We start from the raw sequence: 19,419 nt of genomic DNA, 5'->3' as shown, positions 1-19,419 counted from the left end.
CCTGAATCCTTGCTGGTCCCAGTAGAACCTGTTCCTGAATCCCTGCTGGTCCCAGTAGATCCTGTCCCTGAATCCCCGCTGGTCCCAATAGATCCTATCCCTGAATCCCCATTTGTCCCAGCAGATCCTGTCCCTCAATCCCTGCTGGTCCCAGTAGATCCTGTCCCTGAATCCCCGTTGTTTCCAGTAGATCATGTCCCTGAATCCCTGCTGGTCCCAGTAGATCCTGTCCCTGAATCCGCTGGTCCCAGTAGATCCTGTCCCTGAATCCCTTCTGGTTCCAGTAGATCCTGTCCCTGAGTCCCCACTGGTTCCAGTAGACCCTGTCCCTGAATACCTGCTGGTTCCAGTAGATCCTGTCCCTGAATCCCTGCTGGTCCCAGTAGAACCTGTTCCTGAATCCCTGCTGTTTCCAGTAGATCCTGTCCCTGAATCCCCGCTGGTCCCAATAGATCCTGTCCCTGAATCCCTGCTGGCATCAGCAGTTCGTGACAGTGTAATCGAGAGTCCTGGTACAAAGATTGTAAATTCAATTTGTTTCTGGTAACTTCACACTCAGGTACATGCTAATCCCTCCTGCGTACTTTAGGTATGTGCTATTCGCACCTGCGTACGTGTAGGTATATGCTATTTGCTCCTGTGTACCCGTAAGTACATGCTTTTCCTACCTGCGTACATATAGGTATGTTATTCCCTCTTGTGTACATGTAGGTATGTGCTGTTCCCTCCTGTGTACACATAGGTATATGCTAGTCCCTCCTGTGTATATGTAGATATATGTTATTCCCTCCTGCGTACATGTAGGTATACGCTATTTCCTCCTGCATACACGTAGGTATGTGCTATCCCCTCTTCATTCACATGTGTTTGTGCTATTCCTTCCTGTGTACACGTAGCTATGTGCTATTCTCTCTTGCACATACATAGGTATATGCTATTCCCTCCTACGTATACGTAGATATGTGCTATTCCCTCCTGCATACACATAGGTATGTGCTATTCCCATCTGTGCTCACATCGGTATATACTTTTCCCTCCTGCGTACACGCAAGTCCATGCTATTCCCTCCTTCAGACATGTAGATATATACTATTCCTCCTGCGCACATGTAGGTATATGCAATCCCATCCTGCGTACACATAGGTTATATGCTATTCCTTCATGAGTACACATAGATATATGCTTTTCCCTACTGCGTACATGTAGGTATATACTACTCCCTTCTACGTACATGTAGGTATGTGCTATTCCCACCTGCGTACACGTAAGTATGTGCTATTCCCTCCTGTGTACACGGAGGTATATGCTTTTCCCTCCTGTGCATACCCAGGTATATACTATTCCCTCCTACATTCATGGAGAAAGAAGCTATTAATTCCTATGGACACCCAGGTACATACTATTCCCTCTTGCATGCACCCAGGTATATGCTAACCCTCCCGTATCCCATTCCTGGCGTACACACAGGTGTTCAATATTTAGTTAATAACTATTTGAAACTCAACTTTTCAGGAACAATAAAGGTGCAGTCTGTTATTAGTGTGCTTCTCAATGTTATTTGTGTGTTTCTCAGTGTTATCTGTGTGTGTGGGTGTTTCTCAGTGTTATCTGTGTGTGTGTGTGTGTGTTTCTCAGTGTTATCTGTGTGCGTGTGTGTTTCCCAATGTGATCTGTGTTTCACAGTGTGATCTGTGTTTATCAGTATTGTCTGTGTTTCTCAGTGTGATCTGTGTTGCTCAGTATTGTCTGTGTTTCTCGGTGTGGTCTGTGTTTCTCAGTGTGGTCTGTGTTTCTCAGTGTGGTCTGTGTTTCTCAGTGTGGTCTGTGTTTCTCAGTGTGATCTGTGTATCTCAGTGTGGTCTTTGTTTCTCAGTGTGATCTGCGTTTCTCAGAGTGGTCTGTGTTTCTCAGTATTGTCTGTGTTTCTCAGTGTGGTCTGTGTTTCTCAGTATTGTCTGTGTTTCTCAGTGTGGACTGTGTTTCTCAGTGTGGACTGTGTTTCTCAGTGTGGTCTGTGTTTCTCAGTGTGGTCTGTGTTTCTCAGTGTGGTCTGTGTTTCTCAGTACTGTCTGTGTTTCTCAGCGTGATCTGTGTTTCTCAGTGTGATCTGTGTTTCTCAGTACTGTCTGTGTTTCTCAGCGTGATCTGTGTTTCTCAGTATTGTCTGTGTTTCTCAGTGTGATCTGTGTTTCTCAGTGTGGTCTGTGTTTCTCGGTGTGGTCTGTGTTTCTCAGTACTGTCTGTGTTTCTCAGCGTGATCTGTGTTTCTCAGTGTGATCTGTGTTTCTCAGTATTGTCTGTGTTTCGCAGTATTGTCTGTGTTTCGCAGTATTGTCTGTGTTTCTCAGTGTGGTCTGTGTTTCTCAGTGTGGTCTGTGTTTCTCAGCGTGATCTGTGTTTCTCAGTGTGATCTGTATTTCTCAGTATTGTCTGTGTTTCGCAGTGTGGTCTGTGTTTCTCAGTATCATCTGTGTTTTGCAGTATTGTCTGTGTTTCTCAGTGTGGTCTGTGTTTCTCAGTATTGTCTGTGTTTCACAGTGTGATCTGTGTTTCTCAGTGTGATCTGTGTTTCTCAGTGTGGTCTGTGTTTCTCAGTGTGGTCTGTGTTTCTCAGTGTGGTCTGTGTATCTCGGTGTGGTCTTTGTTTCTCGGTGTGATCTGCGTTTCTCAGTGTGGTCTGTGTTTCTCAGTATTGTCTGTGTTTCTCAGTATTGTCTGTGTTTCTCAGTGCAGTCTGTGTTTCTCAGTATTGTCTGTGTTTCTCAGTGTGATCTGTGTTTCTCAGTATTGTCTGTGTATCTCAGTATTGTCTGTGTTTCTCAGTGTGATCTGTGTTTCTCAGTGTGGTCTGTGTTTCTCAGTACTGCCTGTGTTTCTCAGCGTGATCTGTGTTTCTCAGTGTGATCTGTATTTCTCAGTATTCTCTGTGTTTCTCAGTGTGGTCTGTGTTTCTCAGTATCATCTTTGTTTCTCAGTATTGTCTGTGTTTCTCAGTGTGGTCTGTGTTTCTCAATGTGATGTGTTTCTCAGTGTGGTCTGTGTTTCTCAGTGTGGTCTGTGTTTCTCAGTATTGTCTGTGTTTCGCAGTATTGTCTGTGTTTCTCAGTGTGATCTGTGTTTCTCAGTGTGGTCTGTGTTTCTCAGTACTGTCTGTGTTTCTCAGCGTGATCTGTGTTTCTCAGTGTGATCTGTATTTCTCAGTATTGTCTGTGTTTCTCAGTATGGTCTGTGTTTCTCAGTATCATCTGTGTTTCGCAGTATTGTCTGTGTTTCTCAGTGTGGTCTGTGTTTCTCAGTATTGTCTGTGTTTCTCAGTGTGATCTGTGTTTCTCAGTGTGGTCTGTGTTTCTCGGTGTGGTCTGTGTTTCTCAGTGTGGTCTGTGTTTCTCAGTGTGGTCTGTGTTTCTCAGTGTGATCTGTGTTTCTCAGTATTGTCTGTGTATCTCAGTGTGGTCTGTGTTTCTGAGTGTGGTCTGTGTTTCTGAGTGTGGTCTGTGTTTCTGAGTGTAATCTGTGTTTCTGAGTGTGATCTGTGTTTCTGAGTGTGATCTATGTTTCTCAGTGTGATCTGTGTTTCTCAGTATTGTCTGTGTTTCTCAGTGTGATCTGTGTTTCTGAGTGTGGTCCGCGTTTCTCAGTACTGTCTGTGTTTCTCAGCGTGATCTGTATTTCTCAGTATTGTCTGTGTTTCTCAGTGTGGTCTGTGTTTCTCAGTATCATCTGTGTTTCTCAGTATTGCCCGTGTTTCTCAGTGTGGTCTGTGTTTCTCAGTGTGGTCTGTGTTTCTCAGTATTGTCTGTGTTTCTCAGTGTGGTCTGTGTTTCTCAGTGTGGTCTGTGTTTCTCAGTATTGTCTGTGTTTCTCAGTGTGATCTGTATTTCTCAGTATTGTCTGTGTTTCTCAGTGTGGTCTGTGTTTCTCAGTATCATCTGTGTTTCTCAGTATTGCCTGTGTTTCTCAGTGTGGTCTGTGTTTCTCAGTATTGTCTGTGTTTCTCAGTGTGGTCTGTGTTTCTCAGTGTGGTCTGTGTTTCTCAGTGTGGTCTGTGTTTCTCAGTGTGGTCTGTGTTTCTCAGTATTGTCTGTGTTTCTCAGTGTGATCTGTTTTTCTCGGTATTGTCTGTGTTTCTCAGTGTGGTCTGTGTTTCTCAGTATCATCTGTGTTTCTCAGTATTGTCTGTGATCCTCAGTGTGATCTGTGTTTCTCAGTATTGTCTGTGTTTCTCAGTATTGTCTGTGTTTCTCAGTGTGATCTGTGTTTCTCAGTATTGTCTGTGTTTCTGAGTGTGGTCTGTGTTTCTCAGTGTGATCTGTGTTTCTCAGTGTGACCTGTGTTTCTCAGTGTGATATGTGTTTCTCAGTATTGTCTGTGTTTCTCAGTGTGATCTGTGTTTCTCAGTGTGGTCTGTGTTTCTCAGTACTGTCCGTGTTTCTCAGCGTGATCTGTGTTTCTCAGTGTGATCTGTATTTCTCAGTATTGTCTGTGTTTCTCAGTGTGGTCTGTGTTTCTCAGTATCGTCTGTGTTTCTCAGTATTGTCTGTGTTTCTCAGTGTGGTCTGTGTTTCTCAGTATTGTCTGTGTTTCTCAGTGTGGTCTGTGTTTCTCAGTATTGTCTGTGTTTCTCAGTGTGGTCTGTGTTTCTCAGTATTGTCTGTGTTTCTCAGCGTGGTCTGTGTTTCTCAGTGTGGTCTGTGTTTCTCTGTATTGTCTGTGTTTCTCAGTGTGATCTGTGTTTCTCAGTATTGTCTGTGTTTCTCAGTATGATCTGTGTTTCTCAGTATTGTCTGTGTTTCTCAGTGTTGTCTGTGTTTCTCAGTATTGTCTGTGTTGCTCAGTGTTGTCTGTGTTTCTCAGTGTGGTCTGTGTTTCTCAGTATTGTCTGTGTTTCTCAGTGTGGTCTGTGTTTCTCAGTATTGTCTGTGTTTCTCAGCGTGGTCTGTGTTTCTCAGCGTGGTCTGTGTTTCTCTGTATTGTCTGTGTTTCTCTGTATTGTCTGTGTTTCTCTGTATTGTCTGTGTTTCTCTGTATTGTCTGTGTTTCTCAGCGTGGTCTGTGTTTCTCAGTGTGGTCTGTGTTTCTCAGTGTGGTCTGTGTTTCTCAGTATTGTCTGTGTTTCTCAGCGTGGTCTGTGTTTCTCTGTATTGTCTGTGTTTCTCAGTGTGGTCTGTGTTTCTCTGTATTGTCTGTGTTTCTCAGTGCGTATTTCCTGGTGTAATCTCACATGCACTATTTTGTGTCGATTCCATACTGTATTTCAGTGAGACAGAAGCATCCGTTGTCCCCTCCCCAGGGACATTGCGTCTGAATCCCGTTCAGTCTGTCTGTATCAGTCACAGTCACAGTATTGGAAAACTGGCACATTTTCACGAGCTTATTTTTCCGTGCCCTGACCGAGAATTAAACCTTTTCCACCCTCCACGTCCCACAGCGGGTATTTGGACGATTACTATTGATGGATACTGAGACTGAGTCGCTTTGCGAGATTATTCCCTCTCGCCCTCCCCGAGGGAGTTCGAATCCAGCCTCCGGTCTCAGTCCAGTCCCGCAAACCCCTTTCCCTGGGTGGGAAACAGATGCTTCTTCATTTACGGTTGAATACAGTAACACTGTGATGCATGTCAAAGTAGTCCATCTTGTTCGATCTGTGTCTTCTCTCTCTCTCCCTCTCTATTCCCTTTTTATTTGCTTGACACTCTCAGGAACTCCTCATGACACTGAATACTTGTCTTTGTAGTAAGTATATTGTTCAAACCACCCACCCACCCACTCCCCCCCCCCCGCCTCCACCACCCCCCCCCCCCAGCTAATCCCTAACGTCCCTATCCCTCCCCCGCCCACCAACGCCATGCCATCCCTCCCCCTTTGCCCGCGTAACCCCTCGCCAGTTTTAACAGTGAATGTTAGTTGGAGGAATAGTCCAGCAGCTGTGTGTCTCTTGCCATCTGCACCCAGCGCCGTCGAGATACAAACTCCTCATATACTGCAGCTGTTCCGACTGCATCCATTGATACTCACTTGACGTCGACTCAGGCAACATTCCCCCTGGGTCGGACACGGCAACTTGCCAAAGCATGCTCTCGCTGCTACACTGATGCTCAGTACTTGTGGGCGGCACGGTGGCACAAGTGGTTAGCGCTGCTGCCTCACAGCGCCAGGGACCCGGGTTCGATTCCCGGCTCGGGTCACTGTCTGTGTGGAGTCTGCACATTCTCCCCTGTGTCTGTGCAGGTTTCCTCCGGGTGCTCCGGTTTCCTCCCACAGTCCGAAAGATGTGCTGGTTAGGTGCTAAATTCTCCCTCAGTGTAACCCAAACCGGAGTGTGGCGACTGGGGGATTTTCACAGTAACTTCATTGCAGTGTTAATGTAAGCCTATTTGTGGCACTGATAAATAAAGTTAAACTTAAGACTTAAACTTACTTGCCATGCTCAAGCCATAAGACCAGAAGTAGGCCATTCGGCCCATCGCGTCTGCTCCGCCATTCCAATGACTGATCTGAGGTGATAATCCTCAACTCCACTCTCCCGCCTTATCCCCTCGATTCCCTTACTGATTAAAAATCTGTCTATCTCCGCCTTGAACTTACTGACCCAGCCTCTACAGCCCTCTGCAGGAAAGAGTTCCACACACTCACTCCCCTCTGAGAGAAGAAATTCCTCCTCACTTCTGTCTTCAGCGGGCAACCCCCTCACTCTGAGATTCTGCCCCTCTGCTCCTAGACTCTCCCACAAGGGGAAACAACCTCTCAGCATCGACCCTGTCAAGCCCCCCCTGGGAATCCGATATGTCTCAATAAGATCACCTCTCATTCTTCTAAACTCCAATGAGTACAGGCCCAACCTACTCACCCTCTCCTCATAAGAAAACCCCTCCCCACCCGGGATCAACCTGGTGAACCTTCCCTGGACTGCCTCCAACGCCGGGATATCTTTCCTTAGATAAGGGAACCAAAACTGTTCACGGTATTCCAGGTGTGGTCTAACTAGTGTCTTGTTTTAAAGTTTATTTGTCAGTGTCACAAGTCGGCTTACATTAACACTGCAATGAAGTCACTGTGAAAATCTCCTAGTCGCCACACTCCGGCGCCTGTTTGGGTTACACTGAGGGAGAATTTAGCACCTAACCAGCACGTCTTTCGGACTGTGGGAGGAAACCGGAGCACCCGGAGCACCCGGAGGAAACCCACGCAGACACGGGGAGAATGTGCAGACTCCACACAGACAGTGACCCGAGCCGGGAATTGAACCCAGGTCCCTGGCGCTGTGAGGCAGCAGTGCTAACCCCTGTGCCACCGTGCCGCCCGCCTCTCTACTTTCATTGACTGGTGTACAAGGACACCCAGATCCCTCTGTACATCCACACTTCCCAATATATCACCATTTAGATAATACTCTTCCTTTCTGTATTTCCCACCCAAGTGGATAACTTCACGCATTGTACTGCATCCGCCTTGTGTTTGCCCACTCACTCAACTTGTCTAACTCATCTTGAAACCTTCTTGCTTCCTCCTCACCACTCGCGATTCCGCCCAGTTTCTGCATCATCAGTTTACAGACTCACCCTCAGGAATACGCACTGTTTGTCCGTATAAATTTTGTCAAGGTTTGGGTAGCATTCAGTGTTAAGATACGGTTTTGCGAGGTGTCTGACGAGACATTCCAGTTCCCCATTCACCCTCACACCCCACAATCCTCTCTGTGCCCAAATTTGAGCTAATCTGTTTCCTTTCCTGCTGCCTCATGGAGTCCCTGAGTTTTACAGCACAGAGAGAGGCCCTTCGGCCCATTGTGTCTGTGCTGGCAATCAAGCACCTATCTATTCTAATCCCACTTCCCAGCACTTGGTCCGTGGTCTTGTGCTGTGAGGGTTCCCACCTCTACCCCCCTGTCAGGCAGCGAGACCCACCACCCTCTGGGCGAAAAAGCTTTTCCTCAAATCCCCTCTCAATCTCCTGCCCCTTCCCTTAAATCTCTGCCCCCTGGTTACTGCCCCCTCTACTAAGGGGAAAAGTTTCTTCCTATCCACCCTATCGATGTCCCTCATCATTCTGTACACCTCAATCAGGCCCCCACTCAGCCTTCTCTGCTCTAAGGAAAACAACCCCAGCCTAACCAGCCTCTCTTCAGAGCTGGAACGCTCCGGCCCAGGCAGCATCCTGGTGAATCTCCTCTGCACCCCCTCCAGTGCGAACACATCCTTCCTGTAGTGTGGTGACCAGAACTGTACACAGTGCTCCAGCTGTGGCTTCATAGAGTCACAGAGATGCACAGCATGGAAACAGGCCCTTCGGCCCAACTCGTCCATGCCGACCAGGTTTCCTCAACTGTACGAGCCCCAATTGCCTGCATTTGGCCCCTATCCCTCTAAACATTTCCCATTCATTTCCCATTCATGTACCTAACCAAAGGCTTTTAAATGTTGTCATTGTACCCGCCTCTACCACCTCCCCTGACAGCTCGTTCCCGCCACCCTCTGGGTGAAATAGTTGCCCCTCAGGTCCCCTTTCCCCTCTCACCTTTAACCTGTGCCCTCTAGTTTTGGACTCCCCTACCCTGGGGAAAAGACCTCGGCTATTCACCTTATCTCTGCCCCTCATGATTTTATAAACCTCTATACGGTCACCCCTCATCCTCCTACGCTCCAGGGAAAAAGTCCCAGCCTCTCCAGCCTCTCCTTATCATTCAAACCTTCCAGTCCCGGTAACATCATAGAATCATAGGATCTCTAAAGTGCAGAAAGAAGCCATTCGGCCCATCGAGCCTGCACCCACAACAACCCTGCCCTCTCCCACAACCCATGTATTTACTCTGCTCATCTACCCTGGCAGGAAGGGGCAATTTAGCATGGCCAATCCACCTAACCTGCACATCTTGGGACACTAAATGTCAATTTAGCATGGCCAATCCACCTAACCTGCACATCTTTGGATACTAGGGGGCAATTTAGTATGGCCAATCCACCTAACCTGCACGTCCTTGGGATGTGGGAGGAAACCGGAGCACCCGGAGGAAACCCATGCAGACACAGGGGAGAATGTGCAAACTCTGCACAGACAGTGACCCGAGGAATCGAATCCGGGTCCCTGGCGCTATGAGGCAGTAGTGCTAACCACCTTGCCGCCCTTGTAAACACCTTTGTATATCTTTTTTTGCACCCTTTCCAGTTCAATAACATCCTTCCTATAGCGGGGTGACTGGAATTGTACACAATACCCAACTGTAGCCTTATCGATATCTTGTCCAGCTGTAACATAACGTCCCAACTCCTGGACCCAATGCTCTGACCGGTGAAGCCAAGTGTGCCAAACGCCTTCTTCTCCACCCTGTCTATCTGTGACGTCACTTTCAAGGAACGATGTACCTGCGTCCCTCGGTCTCTCTGTCTGACAACACTCCCCAGGGCCTGTCATTAACTGTGCAAGCCCTGCCCTGGTTTGTCTTCCCAAGACGTAACACCTTGTGGCCGAACCAACATTTTGTACAGCCCCGTCATAACCTCCCTTCACTTTTGATGGTGGGTGTTTTAGCAGAGTGAAGGGAGGCAGGGGAGGGGGAGGCGGGGGAGGGAAGATCACATGATTCCTCTAATCAGGGACAGGGCCTAGAACGATAGGGCTGAACCTCTCTCTGACACTGCCTCAGACACTGCTTATCCTTATCCCCTCACTTTCACTAGTACAAATACGTATTGAAGGATGTGGAGGATTCGATAGCCGTACAGACAAAGGAATTAATTTTGAATCAATTGCAGGGGGGGTGGCAATAGACGGGAATGTCACACATTGGCCTGAAGATTGGCTTCAATCCATTCTCTACAGTTGGCTTTGAGAAAGCAGTCAGTTTATCCCCTGGAGGTTGCGAGTTCGAACCTCATCCAGCTTGGATACCCATTCCCTGATACGTTCTGTTCCCTCAGCGGTCCCGTCGAACCTCTCTCCCCTTCCTCCGCATCGCTCAGCTGCCCCGGGGCCCTCCTCCCCCCGAGCCTTCCTGCTTGCCCCAACTCCCCCCACCCCCCACCCCCCCCCCCCCCCGTGTCTACGATGCTGGGCCATGCTCTGCCTCAGATGGATGTCTTTGCCAACACTCCCTTACAGACCCCTTTATCCTGATCCACCACCCACCCCGACTTCTGGCGACTGCTGTACCCTCAACCCTCACTGGGAGGTGGGGGGCGCTAACCCGCATCGAATGAAGGCTTTGAGCCCACTCTGAGAGTGGGATTTTCTTGTCCCGCCTGCCACAGGAATCATAGCGGGCAGGGGGTGGGGTCCATTGATTTCGGACGGGAATTTCAGGTCTTCATAGAATCATAGAATCCCTACAGTGCAGAAGGAGGCCATTCAGCCCATCGAGCCTACACCCACCCTATTCCTGTAACCCCACATATTTACCCTGCTAATTCCCCCAAAACTAGGGTCGGCTTAGCATGGCCAATCCACCTAACCTGCACATCTTTGGACATCAAAGAGCAATTTAGCATGGCCAATCCACCTAACCTGCACATCTTTGGACATCAAAGAGCAATTTAGCATGGCCAATCCCCCTAACCTGCACATCTTTGGACACTAAGGGGCAATTTAGCATGGCCAATCCACCTAACCTGCACATCTTTGGACACTAAGGGGCAATTTAGCATGGCCAATCCACCTAACCTGCACATCTTTGGACATCAAAGAGCAATTTAGCATGGCCAATCCCCCTAACCTGCACATCTTTGGACACTAAGGGGCAATTTAGCATGGCCAATCCACCTAACCTGCACATCTTTGGACACTAAGGGGCAATTTAGCATGGCCAATCCACCTAACCTGCACATCTTTGGACATCAAAGAGCAATTTAGCATGGCCAATCCCCCTAACCTGCACATCTTTGGACACTAAGGGGCAATTTAGCATGGCCAATCCATCTAACCCGCACATCTTTGGATTGTGGGGGGAAACTGGAGCACCCGGAGGAAACCCACGCAGACACGAGGAGAATGTGCAGACTCTACACAGACAGTGACCCAAGCTGGGAATCGAACCTGGGTCCCTGGCGCTGTGAGGCAGCAGTGCTAACCACTGTACCACCGTGCCGCCCTGGTTATCCACAGTTTGGGGCAGGGTCAGCGGGCTGATCATCAGCTCAGGAATGCTCCTTCCATTTCCCTCTATTCCCTGAAAGGGAAAAGGAAAGCACGGTGTGAGTGTGAGCGAATGTGCAGTAAAAGAATCAATTGGAAAACTGTGTCCCAGAGATAGAACATAGACATAGAAAAGCTACAGCACAAACAGGCCCTTCAGCCCACAAGTTGCGCCGAACATGTCCCTACCTACTAGGCTTACCTATAACCCCCTATCTTACTAACTTTCATGAACTTATCCAAAAGTCTCTTAAAGGACCCTATCGAATCCGCCTCCACCACCACTACCGGCAGCCGATTCCACGCACCCACCACCCTCTGAGTGAAAAACGTACCCCTAACATCTCCTCTGTACCTACTCCCCAGCACCCTAAACCTGTGACCTCTTGTGGCAGCCATTTCAGCCCTGGGTAAAAGCCTCTGAGAATCCACTCTATCAATACCTCTCAACATCTAGGCCTTTCAGGGTGAAATCAGAATCACTTCTTCACACTAAGGACCATAGGAAAATGTTGTTAGATCAATTTAAAATTTCAAAACTGGGATTGCTAGATTTTTGTATGGGCTGCAAAGTCAAGGCAGATATATGAAGTTAACATGCGGATCATAGAATATTGCTGATAAAAGACACCTCGCCGAAGTTTCCGTCTTGCACTCATTAGGACAAGAATACCAATGTCAGGGGGAGCTACAATTTAAGACCAACCCAAACATTCACATCAGTAAACCTGACAAAGGGACGATAATACTCATTAACATGCATGACTATATCAACAGAATGCATGCCATTCTTAATGACAGGTCCATATTTGTATCCATTGGACCTGCCACTCATCCTGATAGTGACAGCCATGCTCAAAAGCGAGCTAAAAAAACTATTGCTGGAATTGTTTAAGAGCTTTGAGCTACCACCTGATATATATTGACAGCGTCCATCCTCACGGCTTGCTGCGTCCACCTATGAATGGGCTGCCTAAGACCCACAAAGGTTTACACCCTATAACAAAAGAACAAAGAAAATTACAGCACAGGAACAGGTCCTTCGGCCCTCCAAGCCTGCACTGACCATGCTGCCCGACTGAACTAAAACCCCCTACCCTTCCGGGGACCATATCCCTCTATTCCCATTCTATTCATGTACTTGTCAAGACGCCCCTTAAAAGTCACTACCGTATCCGCTTCCACTCCCTCCCCCGGCAACGAGTTCCAGCACCCACTACTCTGTGTAAAACATCTGCCTCGTACATCTCCTTTAAACCTTGCCCCTCGCATCTTAAACCTGTGCCCCCTAGTAATTGACTCTTCCACCCTGGGAAAAAGCTTCTGACTATCCACTCTGTCCATGCCCCTCATAATCTTGTAGACTTCTATCAGGTCGCCCCTCAACCTCCGTTGTTCCAGTGAGAACAAACCAAGTTTCTCCAACCTCTCCTCATAGCTAATGCCCCCCATACCAGGCAACATCCTGGTAAATCTTTTCTGTAACCCTCTCTAAAGCCTCCACATCCTCCTGGTAGTGTGGCGACCAAAATTGAACACTATATTCCAAGTGCGGCCTAACTCAGGTTCTATAAAGCTGCAGCATGACTTGCCAATTTTTAAACTCAGTGCCCCGGCCGATGAAGGCAAGCATGCCGTATGCCTTCTTGACTACCTTCTCCACCTGCAGATGTTCTCAGATTGGATAGAGAGTGGGATGAGTTTGAAAGGCTGGGATTCATTAGTCATTGCTTCAAACAATGACCAATCACGTAGCTTCGCACTGGGATAGGAGTCAAATTCTCTTAGGCGCTACTTGGGAATTGTCCTCGCTTCATCCCCCAACCCCTTTCCCCCGCAGTCGGTTCTGCTGTAATCGCGGTTAAGCATCCAGTCAAGTTTTATCTGCAGTGTTTTGAGTGCGGGCCCTCGCAACGCTCACCAACCTGTCCCTGTGCGTTTCTTCCCCCTCATTCCCCCCCCCTCCCCTCTCCCCAAAGGGACGGACGACGCGGAGGGACAGGGCGACCAGGAGACGCCAGCCCCCGGGGTGGTGGCTAACGGCAGGCAGGAGGAGCAGACAGCGGAGGAGCAGCTCAGCAAGGGGCTCAGCGAGCTGACGGCCAACGCGGAGAACGGCACCGAGGCGCCGGCCAAACCCGCCAAGGACAAAACGGAACCGGGGACCGGCGGCCCCCTCTCGCCGGAGGGCTCGCCCTCCAAGTCGCCGTCCAAAAAGAAGAAGAAGTTTCGCACCCCGTCTTTCCTGAAGAAGAGCAAAAAGAAGGAGAAATTAGAGTCGTGAAATGTTGGGGGGGGGGGGGGGCAGTCGGGCAGACGGGTGGGGGTGGGGGGAGAGGCGGGGGGAGAGGAGGTAATAAATGTGAATGAGGAAAATCACCTGTTTTAAGGAGCACCCGACACAAGCAAGGAGTTTTGTTTTGGATTATAAAGCACCGTTGTCAGCTAAAGACGCCAATCTCTCCAACTGTTACACGGTTCAGAGTTACAATGTGCGCAGGGACAGTCTGAGCGGCCAGGGGCTGAGGGGGTGGAGTGGGGCGGGGTGGGGTGGAGGGGGGTGGTGTCTGAGTTTCCTCCGCTCCCTCCTTTAGGTTGACGCCGGACTGACGGTTTCCCTCGCAAACAGCCCTGCCTGCCACCAGGCAGCCCCGCCGAGCCTGCCCAAGCAAGCCCAAGGCTAACCTCAGCTCCAAGAGTGACCTCACATCCAACTGGAGGTGTCAGCACATGTGCCCTCTCTCTCCCCCTGCCTCCTTCTATCTCTCCCTCCTTCTATCTCTCCCTCCCTCCATCTCTCCCCCCTCTATCTCTCCCTCCCTCTATCTCTCCCTCCCTCCACACCACCCTCCCTCTGCCTATCTCTATCTCTCTATCTTTCTTTTCTTCTCTCCCTCTCTTTCCCCTTCTCTCCCTCTATTTTTCTTTCCCTCTCTCTGTCCATCTTTGTCCCTCACTTTCCCTCCCTCCCTTTCTTTCCCCCTCTCTCCCTCTCTATCTCTCCTCTCATTCTTTCTTTCTCTTCTTTCTCTTTCTCCCTCTCTCTGCGTCCATGTTTCTCTCTCTCTTTCTCCCTTTATCCATCTCTCTCTCGCTTTCCCTCTCTCTCTCTTTCTCCCTCTCTCTCCTTTCTCTCTCCCTCTCTCTCTTTTTCCCTTCTCTCTCTCTCTCCCTCTCTCTGTCCATCTTTCTGTTTTGCGTTCCCTCTCTCTCTCTTCTCTCTCTCTCTCTCCCTCTCTCTTTCTCTCTCCCTCTCTTTCTCTGTCTCTCTCCCTCTCTTTCTCTGTCTCTCTTTCTCTTCTCTCTCTATTTCTCTGTCCCTCTCTTTGTCCCTCCCTCTGTCCATTTCTCTCTTTCTTTATCCCTCTCTGTCTATTTTTTCTGTCGCTTTTGGTCTCTCTCTTTCTCTCTCCCCCTCACTTTCTCCCCCTCTGTCCATTTTTCTCTCCTGCTTTCCTTCTCTCTCTCTCCCTCTCGCTTTGTCCCTCTCTCTGTCCATCGTTCTCTCTCGCTGCCCCCCCCCCCCCCCCCCCTCTCCTCTCTTTCTCTCTCTCCCTGGTTTTGATTATTCATGGATGCACAATGCTGTTTGGTGTGTTGTACCATTGGTGTGTAAATAAAGTGGGGGGGCTGGATTGAGGCCTTAAGCGAGGGGTAGATGAGCTTTAAGGAGAGGCAGTGATGGACAGAAGGGTTCACTCTTGGGCAGGGGCAGCAGGAGGGCGGGCTTGCTTGTCAAGCATGGGGGGAGATGGATGGTATATCCCAATGATACGTTGGATGTTAAGACCAGACCAGGCGGGAGGAACACAATAGTCGAGCTAAACAGAGGGGAGAATGAGTGACTGTACCAGAGGGAAGTGAAACATATGGAAGAGATCGCTGGGAAGGCAGATTGTTAGCAGCAGGGTGAAACCAGATCGCTGAAGTAGGCCGATGTGTAAACTCTGAGCCTGCCAAATTGGCCCATCATCTCTGAGTAAGAAGTGGAGTGTTTAGATATCCATTCAGGTGAGGGTTTCCATGTCTCTTTTAATTGTCACTCGCCAGAATGATATTCCCAGTAAATTCGAGCCATGTGCCACAATTTATTTCAAGGAATTTGTTCAATTCGGAGCCCCAGTCACAGTTTGTTCGTTGTTATGTCCAGAGGCATTATGGATCTCACAATCTTACACATTTCCTCACCCGCTCTCACTCTCTCTCTCTCCTCTTTCTCTCCCTCTGTCCCTCTCTCTCACTCTCTCTCTCCTCTTTCTCTCCCTCTCTCTCATTCTCTCTCGCTCTCTCCCTCTTCTTTCTCTCCCTCTGTCCTTCTCTCTCGCTCTCTCTCTCTCTTCTTTCTCTCCCTCTCTCTCACTCTCTCTCCTTTCTCTCCCTCTGTCCCTCTCTCTCGCTCTCTCTCTCTACTTTCTCTCCCTCTGTCCCTCTCTCTCGCTCTCTCTCTCTCTTCTTTCTCTCCCTCTGTCCCTCTCTCTCTCTCCCTCTCACACTCTCTCACTCTGTGTGTTTATCCCTCCCTCTCCCTCCCTTTCGCTCTCTCTCTCTCTCTCTCACACTCTCTCACTCTGTGTGTTTATCCCTCCCTCTCTCTCTTCCAACGTAAAGCAAACCTCTGGTTTGAAACTCTGCACAGTCCAAAGATGTGCAGGTTAGGTGGATTGGCCATGCTAAATTGCCTATTAGTGTTTAAAGATGTGTAGGTTAGGTGGATTGGCCATGCTAAATTGCCCTTTAGTGTCCAAAGATGTGCAGGTTAGGTGGATTGGCCATGCTAAATTGTCCCTTAGTGTCCAAAGATGTGTGGGTTAGGTGGATTGGCCATGTTAAATTGCCCCTTAGTGTCCAAAGATGTGCAGGTTAGGTGGATTGGCAATGCTAAATTGTCCCTTAGTGTCCAAAGATGTGTAGGTTAGGTGGATTGGCCATGCTAAATTGTCCCTTAGTGTCCAAAGATGTGCAGGTTAGGTGGATTGGCCATGCTAAATTGTCCCTTAGTGTCCCAATATGTGCCAGTTAGGGGGATTAGCGAAGTAAATACTTGGGGTTAAGGGATTTTTTTTTATTAGTGCCACAAGTGGTCTTACACTGCAATGAAGTTACTGTGAAAATCCCCTGTTTGGGTACACTGAGGGAGAATTTATCTTTGGACTATGGGAGGAAACCGGAGCACCCGGAGGAAACCCATGCAGACATGGGGAGAATGTGAAGACTCTGCACAGACAGTGACCCAAGCCGGGAATGGAACCCGGGTCCCTGGCGCTGTGAGGCAGCAGTGCTAACCACTGTGCCACCGTGCTTCCCGGGTTAGAGCTGCAGTTAAAACCCATCGATTCCAGCCTTGAAAATGTTCAAGAACGCGGCCTGCACAGCTTTGAGGAGGTGATGACCTCGTGGTATTATCGCTGGACTATTAATCCAGAAACCCAGCTAATGTTCTGGGGACCTGGGTTCGAATCCCGCCACGGCAGATGGTGGAATTTGAATTCAGTAAAAAATATCTGGAATTGCGAATCTACTGATGACCATGAAACCATTGTCGATTGTCGGAAAAACCCATCTGGTTCCCTTTAGGGAAGGAAATCTGCTGTCCTTACCCGGTCTGGCCTACATGTGACTCCAGAGCCACAGCAATGTGGTTCACTCCTAAATGTCCTCTGAACAAGGGCAATTAGGGATGGGCAATAAATGCTGGCCCAGCCAGCGATGCCCATGTCCCACGAAAAGAACTTTAGAACTAGGAGCAGGAGTAGGCCATCTGGCCCCTCGAGCCTGCTCCGCCATTCAATAAGATCCTGGCTGATCTTTTCGTGGACTCAGCTCCACTTACCTGTCCGCTCACCATAACCCTTAATTCCTTTACTGTTCAAAAATCTATCTATCCTTGCCTTAAAAACATTCAACGTGGTAGCCTCAACTGCTTCACTGGACAGGGAATTCCACAGATAATGAATGAGAAAAAAAGCTTCCCGGGGTCAAGAATTCCAAAGATTTGACACAAATCTTCCTCAAATCTGTCTTCAATGAACTCCCCTTATTCTGAGACTATGCCCTCTGGTCCCACACTCTCCCCTGAGTGGAAATATCCTCCCAATGGTTACCCAGTCTAATTGTCCCCCTCCTTATATGTACCCTTGAGACATCTGTGTTTTGCCTGTATCAGGCACGGTGTCTCCATGAGAAGAGATATACAGAGCATCTTGAGGATGTTTCCATTGGTAGTAGAGACTAGGATCCGAGGGGCACGGCCTCAGAGTAAAGGGATGACCCTTTGGAACCGAGATGAGGAGGAATTTCTTCAGGGTTTGGTGAATCTGTGGAATTCATTGCCACAGAGGAGGCCGGGTCATTGAGTGTATTTAAGACAGAGAGAGGTAGGTTCTTGATTGGTAAGGGGGTCAATGGTTACGGGGAAAAGGCAGGAGAATGGGTTGAGAAACGTATCAGCCATGGTGGGGAGAGTCGGTGGGCCGAATGGCCTAATTCTGCTCCTATATCTTATGGTCTCCTGAACATTTGACCATCAGGGTACAGTATGACTGGACTTTAAACCCAGCGTGCTGCTGTTGAACACTGGCCAGCTCTGTGCCAGGCGCCATGCAACCGGTGCAACACTCTCCCCATGCAGGCGAGGGAAGACCAGAGAGTGACTCGGCAAAGCTCGGGACGTGACAGGAAGTGAGGGCAACACTTACAGCAAGATCTTTCCATCAGCCATCAATAGTTGGCTCTGAAATATTGGCCCTCGAAGCATAAATGTCTACTTCCTTCACAGAGCATTGTGTGGAACCACTTGGGGAACAGGCGTTCCTCTCTGGGTCAATGGTACAAACGCCGGTCAGGAAAGGTGGGGGTGGGTTCCTAGAATAGATAGAATCCCATGGTGCAGAAGGAGGCCATTTGGCCCATCAAGCCTGCACTGACAACAATCCCACCCAGCCCCTATCCCCACACCCCCACGTATTTACCCTGCTAACCCCCCTTACACTAAGAGGCAATTTAGCATGGCCAATCCACCTAACCTGCACATCTTTGGGCACTAAGGGGCAATTTAGCATGGCCAATCCACCTAACCTGCACATCTTTGGGCACTAAGGGGCAATTTAGCATAGCCAGTCCATGTAGACCACACATCTTTAGACTGTGGGAGGAAACCAGTGCACTCGGAGGAAGCCCACGCAGACGCGGGAGAGTCTTTCAAGGAAGAGTGTGGGGGATTTATCCTATGTGGGCCTGGCCAATATTTCCTCCTCGAGCCACGCCCGGACGGATTATTTCACCCTGGGATCTTGCTGTGCACAAAATGGCTGCCCACATCGCAAGAGTGGCCGCGCTTCTGAAAGCACGTCGATGGCCCTGAAGTGCTTTTCGGAATGTCCGGTGGCCGTGTAATATCTTGTATGCTCCTGTTTCCCCCTACTCCTCAACCTACTCCCCCCTTATTGCCCCCCCCCCACCCCCGCCCCTCACTTGAGAATTTCCGGTGGGAGACCATCACGTAGTAGATTGCCAGTGAGGGTGACTGAGGGTGGGGGGGTGGGGGGGAGGGGGGGGGGGGGCAGCGGAAGCAGCCTCGAAGGCAGGTTGCTGCCTCAGGGTGATGGCCACACAGGAAAATGGCTCCCCTGCCCTGCACCTACACGGTCCCCAAGAGCCCAAACGGCGGGAAGAGTTTCCGGAGTGCGCGGTCGTCCTGGCAAGCGTGTCCCATCCCTCCGCCTCTGCGTTCACGGATTGCGAGGTCATCGGAAAGGAGGGAGAGATAGGCGTCCTGTCTTCGCCTCCCCTCCTCCCACCCCCACCACCTGCCCCGTCAGGCATCCCCAAGCCTTTTAAAAACCGACTTGAGATATCCTGCCTCCTCACCTCCCTCGTCCGTAATGATTCCCACCTGTCGTCCTGACAGAGACAGTGCCGATCAGCCCCGGAGTTGCCCTCTCTACACTTCAACTGATGTCTCTCTGTCTCACTCACGCACACTCACGCGCACACACACACGGAATGTGAACCAAATATCGAGAAAAAGACCCCAACTTTGGTAATCGTCATCGCTGTACACTTCCTTCATTGTATAATGTACCATCGACCCCAGATATCTGTAAGAATAGCACTTAACGAGAGAGGTTGCGGCTATATATTGTCCCAGGATTTGATTCGTTCTTCTGTGCTTGTTTGGAATCGAGCTATGTAACCTGTGCTGTTTGTGTCAGACAATCTAATGGCTGGAGTCGCAATCCAATGTAATGTATATCACTTGATGTCTATATATAAGATTAAAAAGAAAGTGTCGATGCA

General features: G+C 49.3%; 1 protein-coding gene across 6 annotated transcripts in view; it reads left to right on the top strand.

Annotated features, from left to right (window-relative positions):
* The window catches only part of add2 (adducin 2 (beta)), a 156,442-nt gene extending 137,023 nt beyond the window's left edge, over positions 1-19,419 (top strand). For all 6 annotated transcript variants that reach the window (XM_078239251.1, XM_078239250.1, XM_078239249.1 and 3 more), the window contains one exon: positions 13,104-19,419. In XM_078239251.1, the coding sequence (XP_078095377.1) occupies positions 13,104-13,408 (305 nt within the window). In that variant the 3' untranslated portion in view covers positions 13,409-19,419. The remainder of the gene's footprint in view (positions 1-13,103) is intronic.

Source organism: Mustelus asterias, chromosome 22 (genome assembly GCF_964213995.1).
Source record: "Mustelus asterias chromosome 22, sMusAst1.hap1.1, whole genome shotgun sequence".
Taxonomy (NCBI): domain Eukaryota; kingdom Metazoa; phylum Chordata; class Chondrichthyes; order Carcharhiniformes; family Triakidae; genus Mustelus; species Mustelus asterias.
Note: the sequence above shows the minus strand (reverse complement) of the source record. Positions and strands in the feature narration are given on the sequence as shown.